The 23,608-nt window shown below is 37.2% G+C and overlaps 5 protein-coding genes across 6 annotated transcripts; 4 read left to right on the top strand and 1 right to left on the bottom strand.

Annotated features, from left to right (window-relative positions):
• Positions 1–1,806: 1,806 nt before the first annotated feature.
• Positions 1,807–6,523, top strand: LOC110767038 (TMV resistance protein N-like). Its single transcript, XM_088251919.1, has 7 exons — positions 1,807–2,407; positions 2,700–3,816; positions 4,063–4,368; positions 4,523–5,353; positions 5,469–6,309; positions 6,386–6,442; positions 6,483–6,523. The coding sequence occupies exons 1-7, from the start codon at positions 1,890–1,892 to the stop codon at positions 6,521–6,523; spliced, it is 3,711 nt and encodes a 1,236-aa protein (XP_088108045.1). The 5' UTR covers positions 1,807–1,889.
• A 59-nt stretch (positions 6,524–6,582) lies between these two features.
• Positions 6,583–8,461, top strand: LOC148298115 (uncharacterized). The gene is made up of 5 exons (XM_088249796.1): positions 6,583–6,774; positions 6,921–7,607; positions 7,762–7,908; positions 8,033–8,099; positions 8,181–8,461. The coding sequence occupies exons 1-5, from the start codon at positions 6,628–6,630 to the stop codon at positions 8,459–8,461; spliced, it is 1,329 nt and encodes a 442-aa protein (XP_088105922.1). The 5' UTR covers positions 6,583–6,627.
• Positions 8,462–12,701: 4,240 nt separating this feature from the next.
• On the top strand, positions 12,702–17,489 carry LOC148298114 (TMV resistance protein N-like). Its single transcript, XM_088252721.1, has 7 exons — positions 12,702–13,231; positions 13,586–14,708; positions 15,142–15,414; positions 15,508–16,308; positions 16,432–17,272; positions 17,352–17,408; positions 17,449–17,489. The coding sequence occupies exons 1-7, from the start codon at positions 12,702–12,704 to the stop codon at positions 17,487–17,489; spliced, it is 3,666 nt and encodes a 1,221-aa protein (XP_088108847.1).
• Positions 17,444–18,890, top strand: LOC110767037 (uncharacterized). The gene is made up of 2 exons (XM_021970457.2): positions 17,444–17,740; positions 17,843–18,890. The coding sequence occupies exons 1-2, from the start codon at positions 17,594–17,596 to the stop codon at positions 18,884–18,886; spliced, it is 1,191 nt and encodes a 396-aa protein (XP_021826149.2). The 5' UTR covers positions 17,444–17,593; the 3' UTR covers positions 18,887–18,890.
• Positions 18,891–21,323: 2,433 nt separating this feature from the next.
• XND1 (xylem NAC domain 1) lies at positions 21,324–23,161 on the bottom strand. 2 transcript variants are annotated; one of them, XM_021970479.2, is made up of 3 exons: positions 22,586–23,161; positions 21,908–22,230; positions 21,324–21,643 (listed from the first exon to the last, which is right to left on the bottom strand). In XM_021970479.2, exons 1-3 carry the CDS (start codon positions 22,746–22,748, stop codon positions 21,506–21,508), a joined length of 624 nt encoding a protein of 207 aa, XP_021826171.2. In that variant the 5' UTR covers positions 22,749–23,161; the 3' UTR covers positions 21,324–21,505. The 2 variants fall into 2 exon arrangements, with proteins under 2 accessions (XP_021826171.2, XP_021826170.2); XM_021970478.2 differs by having other exon boundaries at positions 21,899–22,230; positions 22,586–23,152.
• Between the last annotated feature and the right edge of the window lie 447 nt (positions 23,162–23,608).

Below are 23,608 nucleotides of genomic sequence, written 5' to 3'. Positions count from 1 at the left end.
ATGATTGGTGTTGGGAAAGCAGCTGGATCCTCTAAATTTCTTCCCTCATTTTGTCTCATTTCCCCCAAATCTTCTCACTTCAACTTCAATTAAACAGATTCATTTCCTTATTGAGTTGTTGACTATGAGGTTGAATATCAGATATTTTTTTAGGGAGATTCACTATTATAACCAATATAGGGGCCCAAATTATTATTATTTTTAAAAAAAAAACTATATGAAATGAACTATAGAAACACACCCAAAGCCCATTTACAACATAACAAAGAGGCTTTTAACTTCTTATAAATTACAAAACTGCCATCAATTTCTTAAAACAAGCCCAACTCCAAAACCTCATAAAAATACCTAAAACACTCAATAGGGCATTAAAGTAATTTAATAATTAAAATTAAATTTAATAAGGCTAGCTATCATTTGTTGGGTTTTTTTGGGTTTGTTCATAGAAATTAAATGGTGTAGAGTTATCTGTAGTATTAGTGCTAAGAAAGGGTATATGACTAAATATCTATATTTTTTAATCAATAAGGGAAGAATTGAAAGTTCTTAGGAGCCTTTCAATCATTAACTATTGAATACGTATTGTTGTCGCACATTTATTAAACACATTATTGATCAAATCATATGTCATGATAAAACCTAGCTAAGTCTCATTTTGGTGAGAAATATGGATATATATGTAAAACATGCATGTAGCTTTTGTGTTTCCGCTCAATATATACTTCACTTTTGGAATAAACATCCAGGGAAGCTCCATGTATTGGATGGTGTGGATCGGAATTCTCAAAACTACTCATAACATATTTTGTTAGAGTACAACATATAAGTGAAACCCACTTGAATTTGTTCATAGGAAAATGCTAAGCTTACCACATTTTTCATACCACATTCATACCACCTCTCTAATAGAGGTGGGCCCCATTGTATTGGTGGGCTCCACCTCTATTAGAGATGTGGTATGAATGTGGTATGAAAAATATGGTAAGCCTAGCATTACCCTTGTTCATAACATTACTCTAGTAGTGAAATTGTACAGTTGGGATAAAGCTAATTCATAATAAGGGAGCACTTAGCTCTCTCTCTCTCTCTCTCTCTCTCTCTCTCTCTCTCAATAAAATCTTTTATACAACTACATTATTTGTATCTATATCAACTTTTCAATAGAAATTTAATGCATTATTTTTTCGTTGAGAAAACTAGTGATAGATAAGGTGATTACAATAAATTTGTAATCTTTATACACAATGTATGTCTCCATTTTGAGTTATTTATACTAACACCTCCTAAGATTTTCGGATTTTTCACAAAACTCCTTAAGGTTTTAAATTGTTTTCACAAAACTCATTTTCATTGATTTTTATCCAAAGATAGATGATTTTATACAAAAAAATTCTCCAAATGAAAAAGTTGGCCTTTGAGATTAGATTGTTATTTTTTTCATTTGCATAAGGTTTTTTTTTAATATATAAATGAAATCATAAATTTTTGTACAAACAATCAACGAAAATGAATTTTATGAAATCAAACTGAAACAAGACGTGTTTTTCTTCTTCTTTTTTAATTGGACATTGCGCTCGTCTCTTCCCTCTGCCACTTTCCCCTAAGCTTCCGTGCATTTTCCTGACCTTCAATCTTAGCAGTCCAGTAGATCGTGCAGCCAAAAAGATATTATATTTTCACTGTTCTCCCCACATGGGAACTCTTGCTTTTGTCGACTGAAACGTTTGAGGACCTTGACTACGCGTATTTCGAATTTATTCATCTGCAACACACAAACCACTGCCCAGAAAAAATAATTGATTATGAAATAACTTCTTCTGCTCAAGTCGGATCGGAAGGCCAACTTATGCATAATTTGTAGTTGGTCTGATCTGAACCAGTATCAATTAATGGATGCCAGGAAAGCCCATAAAGCCTCCCCTTCATCCTCACCATCTTCCTCGTCAAAACGTTGGAAGTACCAAGTGTTCTTGAGCTTCAGAGGTGAAGACACACGCAAGGGCTTCACAGGCCACCTCCACGCAGCATTATCTGATGCCGGAATCAGCGCCTTTCTTGACGACAACGACCTAGAAAGAGCGAAAATTATAAAAACCGAACTGGAGCAGGCAATCGAAGGGTCCATGATCTCCATAATTGTCTTCTCCAAGAGTTATGCCGATTCCAGTTGGTGTCTTGACGAGCTGGTGAAGATCATGGAGTGTAGAGAAAGATTGGGGCAACAGGTTATTCCATTGTTCTATAATGTTGAGGCTTCAGATGTCCGGAAACAAACTGGTAGTTTTGCACAAGCATTTGAGAAACATGAAGCGGGCAAACATGAGAAAGAAAAGGTACAGCGATGGAGAAATGCTCTCAGTCAAGCAGCAGATTTGTGTGGGGAAGATCTTAAAAATGCTGACAGTGGGTAATTACTAATTTCTTGTTCCTTGGATTATCATCTCCTTAAAAATGTTTTCTGTCCTTTTTGTTTTTGTTTTTCCAACTATGTTTTAACTATGGTTTGGTTTTAACTATCCATTCTTTCTTACTTGATAATGTAAGATCCATTTAACATTTGATGTTAAATCCCAATCTTAATTGTTAAAAAAAGAAAATAATTTGCTCATTTTAAATTATTAAGTTAGGGATTCAATTTAACCTTGTAGTTTGTTCCACATCGAATGATTCGTAGTTCTGCTTCTTTGTTTAATTGCCAGGCATGAAGCAAAGTTTATCAACAAAATTCTTGGGGAGGTTAATAAGCAGTTGTACAGCAAATATCAATTAGACATCGAACACCTTGTTGGAATTACTTCTCGGGTGAACGATGTTGTTCGCATGATTGATATTGAAAATTCAGGTTCTAAGGATGTTGTTCGCATGATCGGTATTTCGGGGATGGGCGGCATTGGGAAAACAACGCTTGCCAAAACCATTTATAACAAATTTGAACGTATCTTTGAAGGTAGGAGTTTCCTTGCAGACGTGAGGGCAGTAATTGCACACCAACCCATTAATGGTCTGGTTGGTTTGCAAGAACAACTTCTAAAAAATATCTTGAACGCATCTTTGAAGGTTGATTCTGTTGATGTAGGGATCACTGTGATACAAGAAAGACTTTGCTGTAAAAGAGTACTTGTTATAATTGACGATGCAGATGATCTACAGCAACTAAAAGCAATAGCTGGAGCTCGTGATTGGTTTGGTCCTGGAAGTAGAATTGTTATAACAACAAGAAATCAACATTTGCTAGACCAAGTTGGAGTGGATAGCACATATATGGCTCAAGAAATGGATGAGGAAGAAGCTCTAGAGCTCTTTAGTTGGCATGCCTTCAAAAGAGGTTATCCTGATCAAGAATACCTTGACCTCTCAAAACGTGTAATTCATTACTGTCAAGGCTTGCCACTAGCACTTCGAGTTGTAGGGTCTTTTTTGATTAAAAGAACCGCATTAGAATGGGAAAGCCAATTGGAGAGATTGGAAAGAAGTCCTCATGAAGCAATTACAAAAATACTGAGAATAAGCTTTGACGGGCTACCTGACCATACAGACAGAAATACATTCCTTGATATATCTTGTTTCTTTATTGGAATGGACAAGGACTATGTCACACAAATATTAGATGGATGTGGCTTTTCTGCAACGCTAGGAATCCCTATCCTCATTGAACGATGTCTTGTAACCGTTAGTGAGCAAAACAAGCTGATGATGCATGATTTGCTTCGAGACATGGGAAGAGAGATCGTTCGTGACAAATCCCCCGGTCGTCCTGAAAAATTTAGTAGATTGTGGAAACGTGAAAACGTAACAGATGTATTGAGCGATGAATCTGTAAGTACTTTGCCAGTAAGGTTTTAGAATGCATCATGCAAGAGAATCATATGTATCCCATGTCTATAATAAATTAATATGTCCTTTGATTAGGCATAACCAACAAAAAATATGTGCTTTGATTGCAAACACAAACTATAGGGCGTAACATGGTCCAATACTATTAATTATACCTTTTGGTTAATACATACACGGATTTTTCATGTTTGTAAATCATTTTTCTAACTCGGTATCTTTTGTTAACAGGGAACTAGAAAAATTGAAGGAGTTGCTCTAGATTTGGATTTTGATGAAGATTCAGATCTAGATTCGGTTCTAGATTTGACTAGATTCAGTGCAGAAGCATTTACCAACATGAAAAAACTGAGGTTACTCCACCTCAGTAACGTAGAGCTCACTGGAGAGTACAAAGATTTTCCCAAAAAGTTAATATGGTTGTGCTGGCATAGATTCCCTTTAGAGTCCATACCAGATGACTTTCCTAATCAACCAAACCTAGTTGCTTTAGACCTGCAGCGTAGCAAACTCAAAATAGTTTGGAAGGATTGCAAGGTATAATAATCTCAACCTAGTTGTTGTTGGTTCTTTCCTTCTTGTTCTATACATATATTATACCTCACCTTCTCTTCATTTTGGTTTAATTTCTGTATCAAAGACCTTCCTTTTGGATTTTAATTCCCATTCTAATTTTGTTTTTGTGTAACAGTGGCATCAGAATTTGAAAATCCTTAATCTCAGCGATTCCTATGAGCTAACAAAATCACCAGACTTTTCAAAACTCCCAAATCTCGAGGAATTGATATTGCAATTCTGTTCGAGTTTGTCTGAGGTTCACTCATCCATCGGGGATCTTAGAAGACTTTCTTTGGTAAATCTTGAATACTGCGAAATGCTAAAGGATCTTCCACTGAATTTCTATAAATCCAAGTCTATTGAAACTCTTTTACTTAATGGTTGTTGGAGATTTGAAAAGTTGGCTGAGGGCTTAGGGGACATGGTATCATTGACAATTTTGGAAGCAGATAAGACAGCCATAAGACAAATACCATCTGATTCCATATTAAAATTGAAGAAACTGAAAGCTTTATCATTATGTTATGTGAAAGGGTCGCCATCAACAAATCTTTTGCCTCATTCAAGAGTTGCAGGCGGCAGTTTAACTGATGATGCATTCCCCAAGGATCTCGGTAGCCTAATTTTCTTAGAAAATTTAGATCTTGAAGGAAATGATTTTTGCAGCCTACCAAGCCTCAGTCGTCTTTCACAGCTTCAAGATTTGTCTTTAAATAGGTGCAAAAATCTTCGTGCAATCCCAGATTTACCAACCAATTTGAAAGTCTTACGAGCAGATGGCTGCATTGCATTGGAAAAAATGCCAGATTTTTCAGAAATGTCAAATATAAGAGAATTGTATCTAAGAGATTCGGGCAAACTCACTGAGATTCCAGGCCTGGATAAGTCATTAAACTCCATGACAAGGATTCATATGGAAGACTGCACTAAACTCACTGCCGATTTTAGGAAGAACATCCTACAGGTCAATCCTTCTCTCTCTCTCAAACACACACATACATGTTTCTCTTTCTATCACATACAACGCATGCATGCATAAGAATGTATTTCTTATAGAAATTTGGCTCAACATGGTATAGGGATGGACTTCTTGCGGATATGGTGGAATTTATCTCAGTGGAAATGATATTCCTGATTGGTTCCACTGTGTCCATGATGATGATATTGTGTATTTTACTGTGCCTCAAAGTGTTGGTCGTAATTTGAAAGGGTTAACTTTGTCCGTCTGTCTCTCTTCACGCTTATATGGTTGTTGTCGTATCAGCATTAAAAACATGACCCAGGGTACTGAGCTTGACGCTAGGATCACACCCAACATTTGGCCAATTGAGGGTTATTATCTTTGGCAGGGACAGTTATCAAATGACGAGCTCAAATTGCAAGACGGTGATAAAGTCTTGATTGAAATAATACCCGAATATGATTGGGCTAACGTGAAGAAAACAGGTGTTAGTCTGGTATGGGACAAATTTATGAACGAAAATATGATTGATTACCATCTTTGTGCGTATGAACGACGCCCATATCAAAATATGGTCAATAATGATGACATCATTCATGTCGAATATGATAATCACATAACAAAATCACCAGACTTTTCAAAATTCCCAAATCTCGAGAAGTTGATATTGAAAGGTTGTGTCAACTTGTCTAAGGTTCACTCATCCGTCGGGGATCTTGGAAGACTTTCTTTGGTAAATCTTCAAGGCTGCACCTGTCTAGGAGATCTCCCACTGAATTTTTATAAATCCAAGTCTATTGAAACTCTTATACTGAATGATTGTTCAAGTTTTCAGGACTTGGGTGATGGCTTAGGGGACATGGTATCATTGACAATTTTGGAAGCAGATAACACAGAGATCGGACATATTCCATCTTCCATAGTAAAATTGAAGAAGTTGAGAATTTTATCTCTATCTGGTGAGAATTTTGAAATTCCATCTTTTACCCCTTTCATTACATGGCTTAAACTCTTTAATAGAGTTATGTCTTGCAGGCTGCAGTTTAAGTGAGGATGCAATCCCGGAGGACCTCGGTAGCCTAATTTCCTTAGAAGATCTGCTTCTTGGAGGCAATGACTTTTGTAGCCTACCAAGTCTCGCTGGTCTTTCAAAGCTCAAGGTCTTGTGTTTAAATGCATGCAGAAGACTTCGTGCAATCCCAGATTTACCAACCAATTTGTATGTTCTGAAAGCAACTGGCTGCCCAAAATTGGAAACAATTTCAGATTTTTCAAAAATGTCGAATATGAGAGAATTGTATCTAAGTGATTCGTTCAAACTCACTGAGGTTCCAGGCTTGGATAAGTCATTAAACTCCATGACAAGGATTCATATGGAAGGCTGCACCAATCTGACTGCCGATTTTAGGAACAACATCCTACAGGTCTCTCTCTCTCTCTCTCTCCCTCTCTCTCTCTCCCTCTCACACACACACACACACACACACACAAAGGTACAGCTGCAGATGCAGCCCATATATATAATGATATATGCATGCATGTATAAGAATGTCTTGCTTCTGGTGTGCAGAGATGGACTTCTTGTGGATTTGGTGGAATTTATTTGAATGGAATTTATGATATTCCTCAGTGGTTCGAGTTGGACGATAATGTGTACAATATTGTCTTCTTTAAAGTTCCAAAAAGAATCATGGATCGTGATTTAAAAGGGTTGACTATATGCTTCGTTTACTCTTCAGACAGCCCAAAACTTGAAGATTCTCAAGGTCCTATTGGCATTATCGTTAGAAATCTTACCAAACAAACTGCTTTGCACACCAAGATAGCATTTGCCTCCTTAAAAACTTCCAGTAAACCTGAAGACGATTATCTTTGGCAGGGACAATTGTCAAACGATGTGCTCCGTTTGCAAGACGGCGACCAAGTCTCCATTCTTGTAGGGCCCCTAGTTGATTTTGTGAGAGTGAAGAAGACAGGGGTTCATCTAGAATGGGACAAAGTCATGAAGGAAAAGATGGATAATCCGGATCCTCGTTTGTATGATTTGGAAACAAAATTTTCAGGGGGAGTTGATGAAGCATTTTTCAGGGGCAGTGTTATACATGAACAATTAGCAGTGGAAAGATATTTGGATTTTTTTGGGGGAACTGATAATGAGGCAGGACGGAGCCATGACGTACGGCTGGATGATGGAGCAGGACAGAGCCATGACGAATTTGTTCGAACTAATCAATCGAGTGCTGTGGATGAACAATTAGCATTGGATTTGTTGTGTATTTCAAGAGATTGTTGTCATTGAGACGAATGGTAACCATACTGAGCAAGCCATCAATCTTGATGGAGGAAGAAGAAGCCATGATGAAGCAGAGAGAAATTGCAATCTTGATTTCTGTATTTCTTAATCTTTTAAGCTACAGCACTTGCCAAAGCTCCATCCCGTTTTCTGGGCTGTGGTTGTAACCGACTGTGTTTTGGTTCTGTGGCCAGAATCAGAGAAGTCCAGATGCAATCTTGAATTGAAACCTGAGGAAGAGACGGAGATGGAGATCGAGGCAGAGGCAGAAGGAAATAAATCATGCAGCAGAAAATAATTACAAATTTCAATAGGAAATCTACTTCAATGATTTGGTGATGAGATGACTCATAACTTGTTTTAATTTGTTGAAAATCTCATAACTGCAGTCACAATCGCTCTTCCTCTCGTCGCTTACCCAGGCTCGATCTTCAATGGAATCTCGTGGTCGTCGCTGTGACAAGTAAACCCTTTTACTCCTCTCCATATTCTAACTGGATGCTCTTGGTTATCACTCTGATTTGTGGCTCCTCACAGACGAAGACGACCGTCCACAATCGACAACCCCTAATCCCAACGAATCGGAACTCAAGCGACGAGCAAACCCGACCTTCCTGCATATGAAGAATCGGAATAATCGATCTCAGGCTTCAACGACGAGGTCAACGCGTTCCGCTTCTTTGAGGCGAAGTGCACCATCGACGATTGTAAATGCCCGCAGTCAAACTCGTGAAACAAGCGGCCCTCGAAACGGTGAAACCCAAACGAGGTCATCGCAGGAGAGTAGGGATCTCAATCCCCAATGTTTCAGCGACTGAGAATCTCACTTCTCAATCTCTTCTAGGAAGTGAGAGACGACGACGGCATACCTGGAACTAATTGCAATTGCTACAGGTATGCCTTATTAAAAGCCTTTTTAGCATTTGAAATTTGGTAGATAATCAGCCGTGTTGCTTTATATTATCATTTCCATCTCTGTCGACCAACAAAATGACGTATTTACGAGAGGGGTAGATGTTTGTCTGGTCTTAGCTTTCTCGAGAGCCACAACATCAATAGTTTACGAACATGTACTCAATTGAAAAAACAACTGACACATTAATCTGGGTGTTTTTGTGTAATAAGACATAATTATTAGTATTTAGTTGTGTTTTTGTTTCAAGCTTTCTATGACAGTTGATAAACTATTGACAGCAGTGACGGGTTGTTGATAAACTATTGATGGGTGACTGATACAATATTGGTGGACTATTGATAAATTATTGAGGGGTTATTGATATATTCATTATGTCGCTTTCTGTGCATATGTTGCTTTGTCTGCAGTGTTTGGAAACTAATACCAGTAATATGCTAAATCACAATGTAAATGATTCACTTCCTCCGATTATTACTTCAAATTTTCATAAATAGTAATTAAGACTTCTTAGTAAAAATAAAATAAAATTTAGGAAGATTTAGTTAGTAAAGTGATGTTGAAGCTGTAGTGATAGCGAATCCTTTTGAAGCGTTTACGAAACATATTTTTGTGCCAAACAAGGGATGTTGCAACATTGTGATTCTGAACACAAGGCAACCAAAGCTTTAAACAAGGGCCTGCACAAATTAAATGAACACAATAAAAATAAAACCAAGCTGCTAAAATTCCAATTTTGCAGCATCCCTCTGTAGAAAGGAAAAATCAAGAAAATATGTCCCGTATGCCCATATGGAAGCAATGAATGACACAAATGGACAAAATATTAACAATGTAATGAGTATAACTCGAAACAGGCCTTACCTGCAATGAACTCCACAACACTGTTGGTCCTCTATCCATATGCAAACTAGAAGAGAAACACGAATATATCACAAGGAAAATTAAAATTTCTTTTCTTTAAGAGAAGGAAAATTAAAATTTCTGAAGAGCCCCTTAAGGGACTTATTCCTGTTTATGCTAGGAACTCTAAACCTACTATTTGACAGTTGTAAAACTTTTTCCCCCGACTAACCGTTCAGTGAAGGGAAGGGCAAGGCAGGCAAAAAACCCCTCATGTCTACATCTATAATCCCAAATTTTCCACATACCCGCACACCCAATACCCATTTCGCCAAAATTAATGCCTTTGCATGAGATATATTCAGAATACCATATTTTTAAATGTTTAAATTAAGAAAAAGAAGGGGACTGTACCAGATTTCTTAACCAGAGCAAGGAAGGAAGGAGATAACCTCAGCAAGAGACAAGAACCAGAGAAAATAAAGAGAAGAGCTCACTTGTGTTAATCATGAGGAGACAAGAACCAAAACATAGTCTTAATCATCAAACAAACACATAATAACATAGCCGAGTTGTTCAATCCATTCTATGCTTTTCTATAGCCCATAAATCAGAAATATTGGTACAAAGAGTAGACAACAAGCAGAGACATGGAATTTAAAAAATTAAAAAAACCGCAAGATCATATCCTAATACCCACAAACAAACACAATCAATCATATTCAACCCCAATATAAATCATGCCCACCCAAACAAAAAAATCTAGTTTTTTTTGCCTTTCTTCTAAATAAAACACCTCAAATCTACACATACAACCCCAAATTTTTCACATACCCGCACCGCACACCCAAAACCCATTTCCCGAAGGGAAAGCTAAATAAATCCAGATTGGTAGCCCATCATGATAGTTTTCACGAAAAAATTTCAGAAGAGGAGAAGAGTGATGCTTTGTATAGAAATGAAGGCAAGGAAGCCAGTCTATTGATCAGTCTCTGGATATGGGTAGATGGAAAAATAGATGAGAAAGGGATGTAGTTCCAATCAAAAAAGAAGAGAGGGATGTAGTTCATGGCGATTAAAAAGTCATCTGGAAAGGTAAAGCTGATTACTTTAAGTTTTTTAATATAATTTTGGGGCTAAAATATCAGCATTCAAGGGCAGAGACAACAATGCGGGAAAGAAACATTTTCCGAAAAAGTTTGGGAGGAGAGAGGAGAGAGAACAAATTGAGGGTCAGATTCTAGTACAACAGAGTACAACAGATTCACTTAGAATTGCTTTTTCTGAGCCTTTGGATTAAATCCAACAGTGTTCTCACATAGGGTTCTCGAAAACAAGTCCCCACCAGAGAATAGCCCATGCTGGTTAAGACAACACACTTGCAAAAACTCCAGTGTGGAGAGACGTCCATCCCGTTTTTTGGGCCGTTTTCTGGGCTGTGGTTTGGTAAAATGAACCAAATCTATTACAAAGTTACAAATTTTAGTAGGAAATCTACTTCAATGATTTGGTGATGAGATGACTCAAATGAGAGAGCCACGCAGAGACCACCACCTATCCCAAAGCCCCACATGTCACATTCTGGTGCACTCTTCACTTTTGTAGGTAGTAGACATGTGTCAACATAAGCAGCAACATACACTTCACACCTCCTTCACACATGAAACATCATAAACCACTCGTGCACAAAATAAAATACTCATGGATCGTAGAAAAAAAATTAGAGGTATATATATGAGATAGCACTTTACAAGGCCGAATAATACATGAGCTTCACGTTTAAGCCTAAACATAGATCCCAAAATATAGAAAAAATCATATGCAATCCAAATTCTATAAAACAGCCCAGTTGGACTATTCAATGGACTTACCAATACAAACAACCCTTGAAAATTGTACAATTTTAAAAACTGCCACTGCAATAATATTACTAGATACCCAAACACAATTTTTCACCAAAAAACCCAAAACCTGCCTAGCCCACTCTGTTACAAAGATACCCATTACAAAACCAACAAAAAAACATGATATCTTATGCTTTCGGCCCTTGATTAGAACCCTCTTTCTCTTGATATCCATCTTTCAGACAACTGCATTGTATATAGCCCTTTAACACACTGCATTATTTGTATCTATACCAACTTTTCAATAGAAATTTAATGCATTATTTTTTCGTTTAAAAAACTAGTGGTAGATAAGGTGATTACAATAAACCCATACAGCTACAGTAATATTAAATTTTACACACTGTATGTCTCCATTTTTCTTTTTACACACTGTATGTCTCCATTTTTCTTTAACTTGTAATATTAAATTTTAAACCCATACAGCTACAGTATGATGTTAAGGATATTCCTTTTTTTTTTTTGTAAATTAAAAAAAAATTACACACATACTTCATAATTCATTGTAATGACCAGAGCATTTTGATGAGAAGGTGGATGGTGAGGATGAAGAGGAGGCTTTATGGGCTTTCTTGGCATCCATTAATTGATACTTAGTTATATGTTATAAATTATTTTTGAAGAATGAACATAACTAAGTAATATGAGAAAAGATGTATACAACAAAGTAATTTTTTTATATTAAATATATCATCACGTGATATAATCAATTCACTTATATTATAAAACGTACATATAGTAACACTTTAAATAATAACATCCCTTAACAGTTTCGTAATACCACTCAATAATTTATTGTATATTACTGTAGAATTTTCTCTTTTCTTCCATTGTCCATGACATGTGTTAGAAGTTGACTTGAGCTTATGTTGCATAGAAATTTGGTGCACTTGAGATCTGGTAGTCCTCAGCCTTTGTTGGAATTTGGCATGCTCACGTGTCGAAATTATTGTGAGGTTGATGAATGTGGAGCCCAGTGAGCACTGTAATGTGTAAGTTTGCTGCAGAGAGGCATTGAGCTCGTCTCTTCCCTCTCTATTCATGCCTCTTTCCACTAAGCTTCCTTGCATTTTCCTGACCTTCAATCTTAGGCTTAGGCTTAGCGCGTCGATGGAACTGAACTCCCAATATATCTGCTCAGCTCAGCTCGTTCTTTCTTCTTCTTAATTTTTTTGCTTTCTAAGTGCAGGCAACCAGAGCTAATTCATGAAGGGGTTGCTGCTGTGTGAGTGGACTTGGGGAGGGCTAAAAATTTACTTTGGGCTTTAAAAAATTAAAAGCCCCCGGGCTGTAGCCCAGGTAACAGTACACCAAGGTCCGTGCCTGTGCTCAAGTCGGATCGGAAGGCCAACTTGTGCATAATTTGTAGTTGGTCTGATCTGAACCAGTATCAATTAAATGGATGCCAGGAAAGCCCATAAAGTCTCCTCTTCATCCTCACCATCCTCCTCATCAAAACGTTGGGAGTACCAAGTGTTCTTGAGCTTCAGAGGTGAAGACACACGCAAGGGCTTCACAGGCCACCTCCACGCAGCATTATCTGATGCCGGAATCAGCGCCTTTCTTGACGACAACCAGCTAGAAAAAGCGGAATTTATAAAACCCCAACTGGAGCAGGCAATCGACGGGTCCATGATCTCCATAATTGTCTTTTCCAAGAGGTATGCCGAGTCCAGTTGGTGTCTTAATGAGCTGGTGAAGATCATGGAGTGTAGAGAAAGATTGGGGCAACAGGTTATTCCATTGTTCTATAATGTTGAGGCTTCAGATGTCCGGAAACAAACTGGTAGTTTTGCACAAGCATTTGAGAAACATGAAGCGGGCATCTGTGAAGGTAAACATGAGAAAGAAAAGGTACAGCGGTGGAGAAATGCTCTCGCTCAAGCTGCAGATTTGTGTGGGGAAGATCTTCAAAATGCTGACAATGGGTAATTACTAATTTCTTGTTCCTTGGATTATCATCTCCTTACTTGACAACTATGTTTTCTGCCCTTTTTGTCTTTGTTTTTGTTTTTCCAACTATGTTTTCTTTTTGACTTTGAACTTTGGTGTTTGTTTGTTTGGTTTGGTTTGGTTTTAACTAAGCATTCTTTCTTATTTGATAATGTAAGATCCATTTAACATTTGATGTTAAATCCCAATCTTAATTGTTAATTATATCTTAGTATTAAAAAAGAAAATAATTTGCTAATTCTAAATTATTAAGTTAGGGATTAAATTTAACCTTGTAGTTTGTTCCACATCGAATGATTCGTAGTTCTGCTTCTTTGTTTAATTGCCAGGCATGAAGCAAAGTTTATCAACAAAATTCTTGGGGTGGTTAATAAGCAGTTGTACAGCAAATACCAATTCGACGTCGAACACCTTGTCGGAATTACTTCTCGGGTGAACAATGTTGTTCGCATGATTGATATTGAAAATTCAGGTTCTAAGGATGTTGTTCGCTTGATTGGTATTTGGGGGATGGGCGGCATTGGGAAAACAACGCTTGCTAAAGCCATTTATAACAAATTTGAAGGTAGCTTTGAAGGTAGGAGTTTCCTTGCAAACGTGAGGGAAGTAATTGCAAACCAACCCAATACTGGTCTGGTTGGTTTGCAAGAAAAACTTCTAAATGATATCTTGAAAAGCAAGGACCCCATAAAGGTTGATTCTGTTGATGTAGGGATCACTGTGATACAAGAAAGACTTCGCTGTAAAAGAGTACTTGTCATAATTGACGATGTAGATGAAGTACAGAAGCTAAAAGCAATAGCTAGAAAACGTGATTGGTTTGGTCCTGGAAGTAGAATTATTATAACAACAAGAGATAAACATTTGCTAGAGCAAATTGGAGTGGATGGCACATATCACGCTGAACGAATGGATGAGGAAGAAGCTCTAGGGCTCTTTAGAAGGCATGCCTTCGAAAGTGGTCATCCTGATCAAGAATATCTTGACCTCTCAAAACGTGTAATTCGTTACTGTCAAGGCTTGCCACTAGCACTTGAAGTTGTTGGGTCTTTTCTGATTAAAAGGTCCATAGTGGAGTGGGAAAGCCATTTGGAGAAATTGGAAACAAGTCCTGATGGAGATATTCAAAAAATACTCAAAATAAGCTTTGACGGGCTACCTGATCCTAAAAAGAGAGAGATATTCCTTGATATATCTTGTTTCTTTATAGGAATGGACAAGGACTATGTCACACAAATATTAGATGGATGTGGTTTTTTTGCAACGATAGGAATCAGTGTCCTCATTGAACGGTGCCTTGTAACTGTTAGTGAGGAAAACAAGCTGATGATGCATGATTTGCTTCGAGACATGGGAAGAGAGATCGTTCGTGAAAATGCCCGCGATCAACCTGAAAAATTTAGTAGATTGTGGAAACGTGAAGACGTAATAGATGTATTGAGCGATGAATCTGTAAGTACTTTCCCAGTATAGTTTTAGAATGCATCATGCAAGAGAAGCATATCGTCTATAATAAATTAAAATGTCCGTTTCCATTTCTTTCTTTATTTTTGTTTAGTACAAGTGATAGTCTGAACCAAAGTAAAAGAAGGGGTTCTCACACATCCACACTACCAAGGTGCCACATGAATTTGAACCTGAGACCTTAGTCTGCAAGTTTAGACCATTTTTCACTTCGCTAGACCCCGTTGCCATTTCTTATATTATATCCATTAAGATCAAAGCTCAATTAGGCATAACCAACAAAAAATATGTGCTTTGATTGCAAACACAAACTATAGGGCGTAACATGGTCCGATACTATTAATTATACCTTTTGGTTAATACATACACGGATTTTCATGTTTGTAAATCATTTTTCTAAGTCGGTATCTTTTGTTAACAGGGAACTAAAAAAATTGAAGGAGTTGCTCTACATTGCTATCCCACGGCTAGATTCAGTGCACAAGCATTTACCAAGATGACAAAACTGAGGTTACTCGGCCTCAGCAACGTAGAGCTCACTGGAGAGTACAAAGATTTTCCCAAAAAGTTAATATGGTTGTCCTGGCATAGATTCCCTTTAGAGTCCATACCAGATGACTTTCCTATGCAACCAAAACTAGTTGCTTTAGACCTGCAATATAGCAGACTCAAAATAGTTTGGAAGGATTGCAAGGTATAATAATCTCAACCTTCTCTTCATTTTGGTTTAATTTCTGTATCAGAATTTGAATTTAATTTCCCTTCTAATTTTGTTTTTGTTTAACAGTTGCATCAGAATTTGAAAATCATTAATCTCGGTAATTCCCGTGGGCTAACAAAATCACCAGACTTTTCAAATCTCCCAAATCTCGAGGAATTGATATTGGAATTCTGTCTGAGTTTGTCTGAGGTTCACTCATCCATCGGGGATCTTGGAAGACTTTCTTTGGTAAATCTTGAATACTGCAGAACGCTAAAGGATCTCCCACTGAATTTCTATAAATCCAAGTCTATTGAAACTCTTCTACTTAATGGTTGTTCAAGTTTTGAAAAGTTGGCTGAGGGCTTAGGGGACATGGTATCATTGACAACTCTGAAAGCGGATTACACAGCCATGAGACAAATACCATCTTCCATATTTAAATTGAAGAAACTGAAAGTTTTATCATTATGTCCTGGGGAATGGTTGCCATCAAGAAGCTGGAGTTTTACTGATGATGCATTCCCCAAGGATCTCGGTAGCCTAATTTCCTTAGTACATTTAAATCTTGACTGCAATGACTATTGCAGCCTACCAAGCCTCAGTCGTCTTTCACAGCTTCAAGATTTGTCTTTAAATGAGTGCAAAAAACTTCGCGCAATCTCAGATTTGCGAACAAATTTGAAAGTCTTACGAGCAGATGGCTGCATTGCATTGGAAAAAATGCCAGATTTTTCAGAAATGTCAAATATAAGAGAATTGCATCTAAGTGATTCGGGCAAACTCACTAAGATTCCAGGCCTGGATAAGTCATTAAACTCCATGACAATGATTTCTATGGATGGCTGCACTAATCTCACTACCGATTTTAGGAAGAAAATCCTACGGGTCAGTCCTTCTCTCTCTCAAACACACACATACATCTTTCTCTTTCTGTCAGATACAACGCATATGTACACATGCATGCATAAGAATGTATTTCTTATAGAAATTTGGCTCTACATGGTATAGGGATGGACTTCTTGCGGATATGGTGGCATTTTTCTCAGTGGAAATGATATTCCTGATTGGTTCCATTATGTCCATGACGATGATATTGTGTATTTCACCGTGCCTCAAAGTGTTGGTCGTATTTTGAAAGGGTTAACTTTGTCCTTCGTTTACTCTTCATACGAATGCTACGGTATTTGCATTAGCATTAAAAACATGACCAAGGGTACTGAGCTTGACGCCAAGATCATACCCCGTGTAAGTTATGGTAATGGTGATTGTCTTTGGCAGGGACAGTTATCAAATGACGAGCTCAAATTGCAAGACGGTGATAAAGTCTTGATTGAAATAATAGACGAATATTATTCGGTTAAGGTGAAGAAAACTGGTGTTAGTCTGGTATGGGACAAATTTATGAATGAAAATATGATTGATTACCATCGTTGTGCGTATCAACGACGCCCATCTCAAAATCAGGTCAATGATGATGACATCATTCATGTCGAAGATGATAATCACATAAGAAAATCACCAGACTTTTCAAAATTCCCAAATCTCGAGAAGTTGATATTGAAAGGTTGTAAGCGCTTGTATAAGGTTCATTCATCCATTGGGCATCTTGGAAGACTTTCTTTGGTAAATCTTCAAGGCTGCTTCATGCTAGAGGATCTCCCACTGAATTTCTATAAATCCAAGTCTATTGAAACTCTTCTACTTAATGGTTGTCGGAGATTTCAAAAATTGGCTGATGGCTTAGGGGACATGGTATCATTGACAATTTTGGAAGCAGATAAGACAGGCATCAGACAAATTCCATCTTCCATAGTAAAATTGAAGAAGTTGAGAATTTTATCTCTATCTGGTGAGAATTTTGAAATTCCATCTTTTACCCCTTTCGTTACATGGCTTAAACTCTTTAATAGGGTTATTATGTCTTGCAGGCTGCATGTTAACTGAGGATGCAATCCCTAAGGATCTATGTGGCCTAATTTCCTTAGAAGATCTGCTTCTTGAAGGCAATGACTTTTGTAGCCTACCAAGTCTCGCTGGTCTTTCAAAGCTCAAGGTCTTGTGTTTAAATGCATGCAGAAGACTTCGTGCAATCCCAGATTTACCAACCAATTTGTATGTTCTGGAAGCCATTAGCTGCCTAGAATTGGAAACAATTCCAGATTTTTCAAAAATGTGGAATATGAGAGAATTATATCTAAGTGATTCGTTCAAACTCACTGAGGTTCCAGGCTTGGATAAGTCATTAAACTCCATGACAAGGATTCATATGGAACGCTGCACCAATCTGACTGCCGATTTTAGGAACAACATCCTACAGGTCTCTCTCTCTCTCTCTCTCTCTCTCACACACACACAATCTGACTGCCCATGTAATGGTATATGCATGCATGTATAAGAATTTATTGCTTCTGGTGTGCAGAGATGGACTTCTTGCGGATTTGGTGGAATTTATTTGAATGGAATTTATGATATTCCTAAGTGGTTCAAATTCGTCAACGATGTGGACAATATCGTCTCCTTTGAAGTTCCTCAAAATATCATGGGTCGTGATTTAAAAGGGTTGACTATATGCTTCGTTTACTATTATCTTGTTTTTGGCCGAAAACTTGAAGATTCTGAAGGTCCTATTGACATTATCGTTAGAAATCTTACCAAACAAACTACTTTGCACGCCAAGATAGCATTTGCCAGATACGGAAGACCAGAACCCCCTTCGTTTTTGTCAAACGAACCTGAAGCTCTTTGGCAGGGACAATTGTCAAACGATGTGCTCTGTTTGCAAGGCGGGGACCAAGTCTCCATTCTTGTAAGGCCTCTAGTTGATTTTGTGATAGTGAAGAAGACAGGGGTTCATCTAGAATGGGACAAAGTCATGAAGGAAAATATGGATAATCCGGATCCTCATTTGTATGATTTGGAAACAAATCGGGATTTTTTGTCATTGTCTATCATGGAAAATCTGGATTTTTCTGGAGGAGCTGATGATGGGGCAGGACGGAGCCACGGCGCATTTGTCCGCACTAATCAATCGAGTGGTGTAGATAAACAATTAGAATGGGACAAAGTCATGAAGGAAAAAATGGATAATCCGGATCCTCATTTGTATGATTTGGAAACAAATCGGGATTTTTTGTCATTGTCTATAATGGAAAATCTGGATTTTTCTGGAGGAGCTGATGATGGGGCAGGACGGAGCCATGGTGGATCTAATCAACCGAGTGCTGTAGATAAACAATTAGAATGGGACGAAGTCATGAAGGAAAATATGGATCCTCATTTGTATGATTTGGAAACAAATCGGGATTTTTCAGGGGGAGTTGATAACGCATTTTTCAGGGGCAGTGTTATACATGAACAATTAGCAGTGGAACCATATCTGGATTTTTTTGGGGGAACTGATAATGAAGCAGGACGGAGCCATGACGCACGGCCAGATGATGGAGCAGGACGGAGCCAAGAGTAATTTGTTCGGACTAATCAATCGAGTGCTGTGGATGAACAATTAGCAATGGAGTTGATGACTCCATTTCAAGAAATGGGTTATGCTAGGGAGACCAACTTGGGAGACCAACTTGGGTACCAACTCTCTAATAGAGGTGGAGCCCACCAATACAATGGGTCCCACGCTCTATTAGAGAGTTGGTATCCCAAGTTGGTCTCCCTAGCATTTTCCTCAAGAAATTGTACCACACTGAGCAAGCCATCAATCTTGATGGAGGAAGAAGATTTGGTGATGAGATGACTCAAATGAGAGAGCCACGCAGAGACCACCACCTGTCCCAAGGCCCCACATGTCACATTCTGGTGCACTCTTCACTTTTGTAGGTAGCAGACACGTGTTAAGCAGCAACATACACTTCACACCTCCTTCACACAAAATAAAATACTCATGTATTGTAGAAAAGAATTAGAGCAAAAGGTTGTGCCGATATTCTACGATGTGGAGTATACGGATGTGATGTGAGGAGTCAGAGTGGTTGTTTTGCAAAGGCATTTCAGGAGCATAGACGAAAGAAAAAAGCTAAAGAGTAATCTGACTGGTCCTTTTCGTTCTTTTTCTTTTTGTTTTTGCCGACTCTGTTTTGGTAATATTTTATGTTCTTTATGCGAAAATATTTGGGAATTTACGTGTTTGTATTCTTCTACCCTTACGAGATATTTATATTATATGAGATAGCTCTTTACAAGGCCGAATAATACAGGGAGCTTCACATTTAAGCCCAAACATAGATCCCAAAATATATAAAAACCCTATGCAATCCAAATTCTATAAAACAGCCCAATATTCAATAGACTTACCAATACAAACAACCTTTGAAAATTGTACAACTTATAAAACTGCCACTGCAATAATATTACTAGATACCCAAACACAATTTTTCAAAAAACCCAAAACCTGCCCAGCCCTCTTTGTTAAAAAAATACGCATTACAAAACCGACAAAAAAACATGATATCTTATGCTTTTGGCCCTTGATTAGAACCCTCTTTCTCTTGATATCCATCTTTCATACAAGTACATTATATATAGTCCTTTGACACACTGCATTATTTGTGTATATATTAATTTTTCAACAGAAATTTAATGCATTATTTTTTCGTTTAGAAAACTAGTGGTAGATAAGGTGATTACAATAAATTTGTAATATTTTTACACACTGTATGTCTCCATTTTCTTTAACTTGTAATATTAAATTTTAAACCCATACAGCTACAGTATGATGTTAAGGATATTCCTTTTTTAAAATAAAAAAAATTACACACATACTTCACAGGGGTACCCCACAATTCATTGTAATAACTAGAACATTTTATTATTATTTTTATTAAGTAGAAACTTCATTAGTTTTTATTAAGTAGAAATTTCATTAAATAAACTTCAACGATATAATCAAAGATATCTAAAATGCCAATTCCAAGAGGTCAACAAACTAACATGCTAAAAGTAAAACTTCTTTTCCATTACTATAGTATGCAATCAGAATGGAGCATGGGAATGCTAGCTAGCATCACGTATGAGTCATGCTGCCCTAAGCGGCCACCCAAAAATACCAATTGTGGCTTGGCATTGTGCAAAATATTACACTCGAATGCCATAAAAGTAGAAAAAGGAAAAAGAAGAGTTTTTGAGGTATGCTCAATGTCTCTTAGCTGCAAACTTACACATTACAGTGCTCACTGGGCTCCACATTTATCCCTCACGTTTATCCTCCTCACAATAATTTCTACACGTGAGCATCCCAAGTTCCAACCAAGGCTGAGGACCAAGTCTACAAGATCTCAAGTGCACCAAATTTCTATGCAACATAAGCTCAAGTCAACTTCTAACACCTGTCATGGACAATGGAAGAAAAGAGAAAATTCTACATTAATATACAAGAAATTATTGAGTGGTATTATGAAACTATTAAGGGATGTTATTATTTGAAGTGTTACAGTATATATGTGTTATAATATAAGTGAATTGGTTATATCACGTGATGATATACTTAATATAAAAATTACTTAGTTGTATACATCTTTTGTCATATAACACATAACTAAATTATTTTTGAAGAACGAACATAACTATCAAATTTTATTTTAATCAATAAGGGAAGAATTGAAAGTTTTTAGGAGCCTCTCAATCAATAACTATTGAATACCTATTGTTGTCCCATATTTATTAAATACATTATTGATCAAATCATACTTCAGGATAAAACCTTGCTAACACTCATTTTGGTGAGAAATATGGATATATATGTAAAATATGCATGTAGCTTTTGTGTTTCCACTCAATATATACGTTACTTTGGGATAAACATCCAGAAAAGCTCCATGTATTGGATGGTGTGGATCGGAATTCTCAAAACTATACTCATAACATATTTTGTTAGAGTACAACATATAAGTGAAACCCACTTGAATTTGTTCATAACATTAATCCAGTAATGAAATTGTACAATTGGGATAAAGCTAATTCATAATAAGGGAGCACTTAGCTCTCTCTCTCTCTCTCTCTCTCTCTCTCTCTCTCTCTCTCTCTCTCTCTCTCTCTCTCTCTCTCTCTCTCTCTCTCTCTCTCTCTCTCTCCATGCTAATTAATTTGGCAAACTTATTTCATCAAGGTCATCCAAAGATAAGAACACCTCGTCCAAGCATGAAAGCTCTGTCCCATCATCGTCGGCGTCATCTTCATCACGCTCGTAGACTAGACAGAGAACGTATCCACTAAATTCCTGAGAAAATTTGTAAACCAAAATATCAATAAAACTCCATTTATTTTATGTCATGCACATTCTCCTCTCTTTTTATTTTTTGTTTTTGGCACGCATATGTAAGAAAAATGTCATATCTACGCAATTATTTTACTTGATGACATGATAAATAAAGTACATGACTTGCCACGCATGCTACCATGTCATAGAGTGAAATGACTAATTAAATCAAATAAATAATTAATAACGTAATTATAAGTAGTGATTGAGACATGCATTATTAACTGTTTTGAGATGCCCTCTTCTTTTGGATGATGATCTTGTTGTGGTGGAAGAAGAAGAAGAAGAAGAAGCTCCATCTCCTGCTGAGAGTGGAGAGAGACGATACTCATGCATTATCCAATTAGTTTTGATGCCTGAATTTGGAGCTTCTCCTACGTAAAAAGCCAAATATCTTTTCATCCCAACTTTGTGTGTAGAATTACAAGAGCTTCTTGTGATCACTGGTTCCTCAACGCCTAATGCCTTCCAATACCCATTGCTTGTAACCCGATTCTGTGTCCTCCTGCTGTAAAAGTACCACTTATTTCCCTCACCTAGAGCCTTACCTATACATTTATATATGCACACAGTGCACAGATCAAGATACTTATGTACGCGAAAACATGCTCTCTTATCATACAATTTGGCTAGGCTGTCAGATTTAATCCGTACACCATTTGCCATGTGAAACTTTACTTTAATATGTGTATGTACGTACTAGTATTAGTGTGTCAATTACTCATTTCAGCTATACATAAGTGCACAAGTGCTTATCTAAGGAAATAGGATATACATAAAAGGGTGGCAATTAAATATCAAACATCATGAAATTAATACACAAGTTAATTAAATTAAGGCAAGGTCAAGAGATTTTTTAGTAGTATTAATATAGTAGTGAAGGACTATATGGTAGGTGCATACCATCTAGTTCCCATGGATCATATTGGTAGAGATGGAGATCGGGAATGACGTCGGGATGGAAAGGTAAGAGAGCTGCCTTACGTTGAAGGAAATGAACTACAAGCTCTTCGTCCGTCGGGTCAAATCGAAAACCAGGAGGGAGCTTAAACTGGTCATCTCCCATTACGATCGACCCAAGATCATAAAAACAAACAACAAAAACTAACAAATAATATAAATAAATAAAAATAAAACAACAAGAACAAAGAAGAAGAAGAAGAAGAAGAAGAAGAAGAAGAAGAAGAAGAAGAAAGAAGAACGTAGTAGGAGAGTATATAGGTAGGCTTTGGATGATTCGCGTGTAAACGAAGTTTTAGCCGAATGTGATACTTATAGCTAAGCGATAAAGCAGAGAGAGAGAAAAGGAAAAGATAAATAGTTTAGAAAAAGAAAAAAGTGAGTGAGTGAGTGACGTGAAAAAGAAGGTGGGTTTTCTTCAGAAATGTGGAGTTGATGGTTTAATTGATGATAAAGTGCTTTCCATATCCAAGGCGGCGGCCAAAGGACCTATTTATGCACGGGCGGAGCTAGAAATTTTCGCTCTGTGTCTGTATATATGAATGGCTGAATGACTTTGTATAGGGGAGATGTTCGAGTGTAGATAATCAATTATTACAAGGCTGGGGTTGCCAAATTTTCACTTGGTAACATCGATTTCTTTACAAAATTAGCACCAAAATTGTTAAAGTTCTATCCCATCCCAGTCTAAGTGTGGTTCTGCCCTTGTGTTTATGTATCACTCGAAAAACAATTTAAAAAATATAAAATAAAGAGGAGACTTGTTTGTACCGTAAGCAGCTGCAAGCCTGCAATAAGAGTGAGTGGCTGTGCCACATTCATCCAATTGTGTATTTATTCTATTGGATTTTTGCATTTTGGTTTTTTTTTTTTTTATTATTTATTTTTAAATATAGGTGTACTTCATCATCCCACTTCATGCTGATCTCATGCACCTCTTCTCATCCACGTAGCACACATTTATAT

This window comes from Prunus avium, chromosome 1, assembly GCF_965620075.1.
Source record: "Prunus avium chromosome 1, drPruAviu1.hap1.1, whole genome shotgun sequence".
Lineage (NCBI taxonomy): Eukaryota > Viridiplantae > Streptophyta > Magnoliopsida > Rosales > Rosaceae > Prunus > Prunus avium.
This window is presented reverse-complemented; position numbering and strand designations above follow the sequence as displayed.